The sequence below is a fragment of the Rutidosis leptorrhynchoides genome, chromosome 3, assembly GCF_046630445.1.
Source record: "Rutidosis leptorrhynchoides isolate AG116_Rl617_1_P2 chromosome 3, CSIRO_AGI_Rlap_v1, whole genome shotgun sequence".
NCBI classification, from domain to species: domain Eukaryota; kingdom Viridiplantae; phylum Streptophyta; class Magnoliopsida; order Asterales; family Asteraceae; genus Rutidosis; species Rutidosis leptorrhynchoides.
In genome coordinates, this window is record NC_092335.1 from 574,987,243 (window position 1) to 574,996,766 (window position 9,524).

General features: G+C 33.7%; 2 protein-coding genes across 2 annotated transcripts; both read right to left on the reverse strand.

The window, feature by feature from the left end:
• Window positions 1–312: 312 nt before the first annotated feature.
• Window positions 313–1,982, reverse strand: LOC139898674 (3,9-dihydroxypterocarpan 6A-monooxygenase-like). Its single transcript, XM_071881430.1, has 2 exons — window positions 1,064–1,982; window positions 313–939 (listed from the first exon to the last, which is right to left on the reverse strand). Exons 1-2 carry the CDS (start codon window positions 1,955–1,957, stop codon window positions 313–315), a joined length of 1,521 nt encoding a protein of 506 aa, XP_071737531.1. The 5' UTR covers window positions 1,958–1,982.
• An 888-nt stretch (window positions 1,983–2,870) lies between these two features.
• LOC139898675 (ras-related protein RABA4d-like) lies at window positions 2,871–5,756 on the reverse strand. Its single transcript, XM_071881431.1, has 2 exons — window positions 5,545–5,756; window positions 2,871–3,444 (listed from the first exon to the last, which is right to left on the reverse strand). The coding sequence occupies exons 1-2, from the start codon at window positions 5,754–5,756 to the stop codon at window positions 3,015–3,017; spliced, it is 642 nt and encodes a 213-aa protein (XP_071737532.1). The 3' UTR covers window positions 2,871–3,014.
• Between the last annotated feature and the right edge of the window lie 3,768 nt (window positions 5,757–9,524).

A 9,524-nucleotide genomic window follows, 5' to 3' on the forward strand; every position in this document is an offset into this window, starting at 1 on the left:
AATTGATTAATACGGAGTATTTGATAAAATTGTGGATACGAACACTGATAATTTCGAATGAATACGAACGCAAATTGATTGATAATTTATATCTCTGGTAGGGGTTGAGACACTTTGGGGATAATTTCAATTGATAATTTCGAATGAATACGAACGCAAATCGATTGATAATTTCGGATGGATAGTAACGCAGCTTTAGGGTCTTGCCATTAGTAAAACACTTAGACCCTATACATAATTACCTTAAACATTGTTAAAATAGGACCATTAGCTGATGAATACTAGTATGAAGACAACTAAATCCAAAACATGTTACATTAACAATGGGAGCGGATCAAATCTGGCCACAGGAATACAAACCAAAGGGTTAGCTCTAGGAAGTGTGATCCCAACTCCCTCATCCATATCGACGCTCTTAAGTTTCCCATCTTTCCCGGCCTTCCACTCGAAGCACTGAATCATTGCGCCGAGCGTAGTTTGTATCACTTGCAACGCTAGTGACGTCCCAGGACACATCCTCCTCCCACTTCCAAACGGCAACATATGAAAATGTTGTCCCCTAACATCCAAGTTGTTTTCTTCAAACCTTTCGGGCTTAAACTCCAAGGGTTTATCCCAATGGTTCGGGTCTCGTCCAAGGGCCCACACATTTACAAATACAGTAGTGTTTGCTGGAATATGGTAACCCGCTACTGTGCAATCTTCTGTTGATTGTCTTAATATCATTGGGCCGGTTGAGTGCAGTCGTAACGTTTCCTTAACTATTGCTTGGAGATAAGGAAGGTTTTGTATGTCCGATTCTTTTAAAAGTCTGTTTTTTCCAACAACTTTATCGATTTCTTCTACTGCTTTTTGCATTATGTTTGGATGGTTGATTAGTTCTGCTAAAGCCCATTCGATCGTTATTGCAGAAGTATCCGTTCCTGCAGCAAATATATCCTGAAATGACAGATGGATATGTTAGGGTTCTTTTTTTTTTTTTTTTTGAACAGCAAACACACACACCCTTTTTGTCCCTGACAGAATACTAAATGATAACAAGATCTAATCGGCTATTTGGTACCAGAATAAACGCTTTAATATTCTCACGGGTCAACTTTATCTCTGCGTTCTTATCTTCCGCAACATCAAGTAAAATATGGAGCAAGTCCTTTACTTTTACCGAATTTTGCGCTCTTGTCACTTCATGTTCTTTCATGACCTTCTCTATCAATGCATCAAATTTTCGACGTATCTCTTTTAACTTTTTACCAAACCCTTGCACATCGAGATTCTTAAATATCCATATGTAGTCCGAAAGGTTAAATTTACCCGTTATTTCAGCTATTTCGGTTACTAATTTTTTAATATCCCCTGCATCATTTTCATCTTCTGAACACCTTTCGCCCATAAGCATTCGTGAAATCACATTGTTCGACATTTTCACTAGCTCCCCTTCAAGATGTACCGCCTTTTTAGCTTCGGCCTTTTGAGATAACGATTTTATAAAATGTTTAATCTCATTTTGCCTAACTGGAAGAAGCAAGTCAAGTGTTGTACCATTTAAGAGTTGTGACATGACTATTTTCTTCATGAACTTCCAGTAGGATCCATAAGGAGCAAATGAAAAGTCTTTTGAACCGTAAGTTAAATAATCTACGGCTGAGTTTTGGGGTCGGTCTAAATAGGCGTTTTCATACGTTTTAAGGAATTCTTTTGCCGTTTCTGGCGAACAAGCAACAACACAAGGTACAGAGCCCAAAAATATGCGAAAAATTGGCCCATATCGAAGAGAAATCTTGTAAAACGCCTGGTGTGGGATTGGAGCTAGGAGGTGGAGATGTCCAATTATCGGAAGCTTAAAAGGGATCGGTGGAAGATTGTGTTTTGCACGATTAGATTTAAGAAACAATCGCAACAAGATGGTGGAAATCAACCATATGATAAAAAAGAATAAGTAGCCTTGAAAGTCAGCCATAGTTGAAAGAACTTTTGAAGATGATGATATGTAGAAACAATTCAAGTTATACAATTATTTATATAGAATGAAACCTGTGTTTTCAACTTGTCATTAATAAAAAAATGGTGTCCACATTTGGATTTATACTCTTCAACAAGATTCTAGCCGGCAACGATAGGTGATGTTTACTCAAACGTAGACCAAGTCTTTGCGTAAATGATTGTTGGCCAGTATTTTAGTCATCCGTTTGAAGCTTTTCGATTTGATATGATACTCTCTATCAGTATCGTTGTCTGCCGTTTGCGTTGGGTACAAGCCATGGGGGTTATGCTAATCTAAACTGTTTATACAGTTAAGGACAATGTTGACTTGGTATATGTTTCTTTTGGTTACTGTTTGTAGTATTTTTTAATTATGTCATACATCAGCTCTTGTACTTGAATCATTTGATTCAACAAGACCATTATATACATGTAGCTCATGCATTATAAGTTGCATCATTGATTATTATATAGAGTTTTAGTATCAAAGAAAGAATTTTGAAAGAAGTGATCTGCATAACAAACATTACATGACAAAACAAAAAGCTCAATTATGTATACTGGACCTTTTTAAATATATATGCTACTTGGTAGTTAAATAAAATACATTTTTAATATTTTAATATCATTTGCAGTTTACAATTTTATGAAGGTACCATCATGAATCCAGGCTCCAACTCCATAGGAGAACCTGAATTGAAGATTTGAACCACCCCTTTGTATTGTACTTTCAGATTATCATTCCAATCATAACAAAAGGTATCGGGTTCAAACTTTACTAGTCGCAGGTCAGGAAAGAGTCGAAAACGATCACGAAATAATCCGGTTAGACTGCCTGAAGCACTAAACTAGAAAACCTTATCCGTTTTATCATGACAAAAGGTGCGAATTAATATCAAACGATTCTAAAAAGTTTCTAAACTCTTTGTACAAAATTTCAGCTTTCAAGCGGGATAATCGGCCTAAACGAATGACAAAATCAACTAATAAAAAACTAACAAGTGTAGAAATTATCACATTAAAATGAACTGCTATCAGCAGCAGCCACCTTTTCCACCATTGTTTGCATCTTGATTAGGAACAATAATGGCATTTCCTTTAAGAGACGTCGATTTTCCGTTAATCCCATCAGCACTCAGTGACTTTTTACTTTGAATCTTGTATATATCTGTTAAAGCTGTTAGAAACGCGTTTTCAACGTTTGTGGATTCAAGTGCTGATGTTTCCATAAAACATAAGTTTTCTCTTTCTGCAAACTCTTGAGCATCTTCAACTGGTACTGCTCTTAAACTTGCTAAATCACATTTGTTTCCAATTAGCATAATCACTATGTTTTTATCAGCATGCCCCCTTAGTTCTTCAAGCCACCTGCTCATATGATCGAACGTTTGCCGTTTTGTCATGTCGTAAACTAACATTGCGCCAAGTGCTCCTCTGTAATATGCACTTGTCACTGCTCTGTATCTAACAAAAATGATGAAACTTATCAAATTGAAGGACTTTATAACTTTTGCATATATGAAACTTTTGAATACAAATACATGCTGAAAAAAAGATTACAGCCGGAGCTTAGTGTATTCCAAAGGTGGTATCCGCGCCCCACCCGGATTTTAAAAAAAAAATTACAAAAAAATAAGGCCCTGTCACTAGTTTTACCCCTGTCACTCCCAGCTGGATTTAAAATAAAAAAAATTGTACACTAAAAAAAAAAAATTTACTAAAAAATAAGGTTTTTTTTTTTTAGTGTTCGCCCAGGATGTCATTGAAAAATTTAATAAATTTTTTCAGTCGCCCCATCTGTGGTCGGGTTCAAGTTCCGCCACTGGTCAGGTTCAAGTTCGCCGCTAATTACAAGTCCAACGACCCACTAAGACTAACGTATCTACAACTACATCCCCGAGCGGCAGTCAAACGAGGGCAAGAGTATAGTTGAATTGATAGATGCTTTAAACATTATGATTAGACAAAATTTCATTCCTCGTCCCTGAACTTTACATCGATTTTGACTCCCTGTCCTTTTTCTTTTTTTTGTGCATTCCTCGTCCCTAAACTATGAAAAGAGTACATCCCTCGTCCCCCCGTCTAATTTCTGTCAAAACCTGCCGTTACCCCTTATCACGTGCATGTCATGTGAGGGTATTTTTGTCATTGTTTTTTCTTCTTCTATCATAAAAACCCCCCATCTTCATCATCTTGATTTTTTCAGTTCTAAACTAAAAAAAACCCATATTTTCACATCTAATTTAAATGACTATGAAATTAGAACATACAGTAAATAATTTGTTTAGCTTCAGTCAATTTCATCTCACTATTTCTTCTTGAACAAACTTTAACTTCCTATATGAGTCGATGAATGAACAAAGCTGTAAATGAGAATCAAACTAAAAGGAACACTCAAATACCGTTAGAATATACCATAATAGAAGAACACTCACAAATCCATTAGAACACTCAGATCAACTTTTATTAGGAAAAACACACAGATCTAAAAAAACCCACTTCTACTAAAAAAAAAAAAAAAACCCAGATTTAAAAACGGATGATAACCTAAGGGTGGTGGAATCAAATAGATGGCTACGAGCAGAATCGCGGTGTGAAGATTTAGATGAAGAACAGATCTGGAACACAAAATCAATGATGAACAGTGGCGTGTCTCAACATATGAACACAAAATCAAATTTCGTTATCTAGTTGTTCTTAGACCTCGATTACTACATGAAAAACGTTTAGAATCTTCCTTTGAATCCTCAAAAGTTAACAGAATGATCTGAAACTCAATGATTCATTCGAATTGGAAGTTTGACCGAGATGAATTCATCTTTGACTTTGAGATCTGGACAAATTCGTTGAATCACAATCTGATTCGAAGTATTTCGTAGCTTCAAGAAGTGATTAGGAATCAGAATCTTTCTTCAATTCGATGTGAGATTAGCTAAATTGTTCCGGAGACCAAATCGATTAATGATGAACACGAGTATTGTAGCAGCTTCTTTATGAATCTGAATTGTTAATGTTGTTAGATTGATGATGATGAAGATCGAAATAGATGATGCTATGAAGAAGTTTTTGTTGAAGATGATGGATCGATGATGATTGATGATGAAGATATATGAATATGTGTTTTTGGATGTGAAAGAATTGGGGGTTTTTATGATAGAAGAAGAAAAAACAATGGCAAAAATACCCTCACATGACATGCACGTGATAAGGGGTAACGGCAGGTTTTGACAGAAATTAGACGGGAGGACGAGGGATGTACTCTTTTCATAGTTTAGGGACGAGGAATGCACAAAAAAAAGAAAAAGGACAGGGAGTCAAAATCGATGTAAAGTTCAGGGACGAGAAATGAAATTTTGTCTTATGATTATAATTACTTCTAATACAGATATCTACATGCTCTGCTCTTGAGCTATAATGATGCAAAGATATTTTTGGGACAAATATGATAAAAGAGTTAATTAATATCAATTAATTAAGCACAAAAACAACATACATTTGTTTTCAATACATCTAATATATGATATGATGATTTATGATTAAGTTATAATGTACAAAACTACAAACCTTTCTTGACCAGCAGTATCCCAAATTTGGGCCCTAATCATTTTCTGATCAATAACCAAAGTTTTTGTTTGAAACTCAACCCCAATTGTAGATTTCGAATCAACACTAAATTCATTTTTAGCGAAACGTGAAAGAAGCTGAGATTTACCAACAGACGAGTCACCAATTAATACAATCTTGAATATATAATCTATCTTTTCAGGATTCGACATCTTCAAACCCTAATTTTAACCTCTAATCTACCGCTGTTTGAAAAATTGGACTTTATTTTGTTGAAAAATTTTAAGAAAAAAATGTTTTGGACTGTGATCCAAAAGGTTGTGGATATTTCTTTTCAATATTTGATTCAGTAAAACGTCAATGTAATGACATAATCGAACGAAATTGAAGGTGGAGGATTAGATTTTAGGAAATGTGTTGTCAGAATTAGGGTTTGTGCATGGGACGATTTTTAATAAGTTGTTTGTTTTTGATCGAAAGATGTTGAAGAAAGGGGAATGAGCAACGCCTTGTTCGAGGCACATAATCCTCCATATTTATATTTTATTTATTAGTAATAACTAGCTGTTGAACCCTCGCTTCGCGTTGGGGGTTCGGTTTTCAATGTATTTTATTGCATTTAGTTTGTAAAATTATTTCGTGGCTAAAGAATGATGTCGTTGAAGCGCAGCTCGAGTCGAACTAAAAGGTATAACCAGTGAAAAATTTAAATGTTATTTTAAATTAACAATATATGTCCATCTCCGCGTTTAGCTATGTAATTATCGACTTTTAAAATTTAACGCAAAATCAACGTGTGTGAAAAGTACCCAAAATATTTAGCGTTTTTTAAAAAACGTCCGTTTTGCGTATAGTTAGTGACATTGTGTTCCTAAAATTATTTCGAGTTTAACGATGGTGTCGAAAAAATTTAACTCGTTGCGAGCGAGAAGATATGACCCGTTGAATATTTGGGTGGAGTTTATTTAATATTTTTTATAAAAATGGTTATTAGACACTTTACCCTCTGTTTGGGGGGTCGATTTGAATATTTGAAAAAATTATGGGTAGTGTAGTGAAATTTAATTAGAGTTAAAAATAAAAAAAGTGAAAGGGCGAAAATGCCCTTAGTTACTATTCCCCATTTTTATCTATTAGATAATAACTAGTTTTCGAACCCTAGCTTCGCGCCGGGGGTTCAATTTTTAATGTATTTTATTGTGTTTAGTTACGGAGTCTGCGAGTGAAAAATCAACATATATGAAAAGTTCCCTAAATATTTAGCGCTTTTTTAAAAGTGTCCGTTTTGTGTATAGTTAGTGACATTGTGTTAAAAATTATTTCGAGTTTAAGGATGGTGTTGGAAAAATTTAACTTGTTGCGAGCGAGAAGATATGACTTGTTGAATATTTGAGTGGAGTTTATTTAAGATATTTTATGAAAATTTTGATTTGACGCTTTAACCCCCTGTGTTGGGGGTCGATTTTAATTTTTGAACAAAGTTTGGGAGGCTTTTGTGGTGTTACTTGAAAGAAAGAAGGGAGGAAAAAAAAGGTGAAAAGACGAAAATACCCCTGGTACTATTCATAAGTTTTGTCTAATAGTTATGAAAATTTTGATTTGACGCTTTAACCCCCTGTGTTGGGGGTCGATTTTAATTTTTGAACAAAGTTTGGGGGGCTTTATAGGTGTTACTTGAAAGGAATAAGAGAGAAAAAAAAATGTGAAAAGACGGAAATACCCTTGGTACTATTCATAAGTTTTGCCTAATAATTAATATGTTAATTATATTAGTATATTTACGTATTATCTATATATTCAAATAGAAAACACCTCCCCTCACGAATCTTGCATGGCCGTTGAAGTAGATCTTCAATGTTGGAATTCTTCTACCTTCAATGGTCTTCGGGTTTGCACTGCGAAAATGCGCAACCATGTGACATTCATCGTAGCATCACTTCATGTCGTTCAAAAATATAACTGCCCTTCAACACTTACCTTGATTAGTAAGCTCGAAAAAGCAGAGAAACTCCCCCTTCAAAGTATATGGGGCACGACCGATCAAGTTTGATTTCAATCAAACACATGATCTTCTAATAAAGCGTATAGATCGTTGGCTTCTTCGAAGTTCCTAACGTCTCAAATACTCCCCCAAGGATGTGGAATTCGTTTTTCGTTTCCTTTGCTCACTCTTCAAACAAGTAACGCAACGATTTTGTCTTCTTTAAAGTCCGATTCCAATACCGTACGTGTATTGAAGTCATACGCACATCAACCATATACATATCTCCCCCACAATGATGCTTGCATGAAATAAGAGCTTCATTGTTTAAAATGGTTGACATGCTCGGCAAAATCCCAAAATATTGTAAATAACGCGTATCAGAAAAGCCGTGTGAATCCGAGCCTCGAAAATCATTGAAAAATATGCTTTGAAAGGTTAGATTCGGTAAAGGACCACTGATGTTATTCGAGGTGTAGTACGAAATAGATTATATTTTACTACGAAATACTATTAAATACGATACAATTTTACACAAGTTATTTATTTATTTATTTATTGAATGGATATACCTAAACCTTTCTACAACACTTATAGGCAGTGTACCTAATCGTAGAGTAGTGTAGTTTTTAGTAAGTCCGGTTCGTTCCACAGGGAGCTAGCTGAGTTTAACGCTATATATGTTTTAAACTATATTTGTATCAATATATATATATATATATATATATATATATATATATATATATATATATATATATATATATATATATATATATATATATATATATATATATATATATATATATATATATATATATATATATATATATATATAAGTAATATTATTATTATTATAAAAAGGGGGTTTTACCGTTTAGTGACCGGTTTGTCGATTTTATGTCTTAAGTAACAATTAAAACCTAATGTAAAATATTAAATATAAATACAACTTAATTTAAAGCGTAAAGTAAATGACGATAAATAAAAGTGCGATAATTTAAAGTACGATAATTAAAAGTGCAATAAATAAAATGCGATGAGATATAAAATAAAGGAATTATGCTTATTTAAAATTCCGTAATCATAATGTTCGGCGTGTTGATTTTAATTTATTACCATGGGTTAACTGTCCTTTGTCCTGGATTATTTGATAAGTCCATCTGGTTTTTGTCCATAATAGTCCATCGGTCATAAATATAAAGTGCGAGTGTCCTCGTCAAATTACCCTTATACGCGAAGTCAAATATTCCAACTAATTGGGGACTTAAACTGTAATAAGGTTTTAATACATTGTTAATGATTGCACCAGGTTATCGACTGCGTGTAACCCAAGGTTTTAATACGTTGTTAACAATTACACCAAGTGTCCTTGTATGTAATCCACCCCTGATTTAATGAGTCCATTGACTATTAATCCATCCCCGTGTCCGGTCAAATAAACGATTATTAGTATTTATAAATATCCCGCCCATCGTGTCCGATCGAGTGTATGTGGTTATTTATAGATACGTCAAATTGTAAATCTATATATTAAATTAACGAACTATCATTCAGTTAAATAAATATAAAGCCCATTAATAGCCCATAGTCCAATTTCCACAAGTGTCGGTCTTTTGTCCAAACCCCAATTATGGTCCAAAGCCCAATAACCCCGTCTTAATATTTAGTCCAACATCACGATTACTTCGGCTTAAATAAATATAATAATAACTTAGCTACGAGACATTAAATTAAAAAGGTTGAACATAACTTACAATGAGTATTAATCCCGTAGTGTTACACGGACAGAGTTTCGACTTACAAACTTAAAACATTCGCCACTATAACCTTATTATTATTAAACTTAAATTAAAATTAAAATTAAAATTAAAATTAAAATTATATATATATATATATATATATATATATATATATATATATATATATATATATATATATATATATATATATATATATATATATTTTACTTAGATAGAAAGAAAGAAAAAAGGATGAGGAG

What these genes read in the sequence shown, in the direction of transcription:
- LOC139898674 (XM_071881430.1), bottom strand. Translation starts at nt 1,957, where the DNA reads ATGGCTGACTTTCAAGGCTACTTATTCTTTTTTATCATATGGTTGATT. An exon ending in ATATTAAAGCGTTTATTCTG is followed by an intron (nt 940 to 1,063) that starts GTACCAAATAGC and finishes CTGTCATTTCAG; the next exon opens with GATATATTTGCTGCAGGAAC.
- LOC139898675 (XM_071881431.1), bottom strand. Translation starts at nt 5,756, where the DNA reads ATGTCGAATCCTGAAAAGATAGATTATATATTCAAGATTGTATTAATT. An exon ending in GATACTGCTGGTCAAGAAAG is followed by an intron (nt 3,445 to 5,544) that starts GTTTGTAGTTTT and finishes CATTTTTGTTAG; the next exon opens with ATACAGAGCAGTGACAAGTG.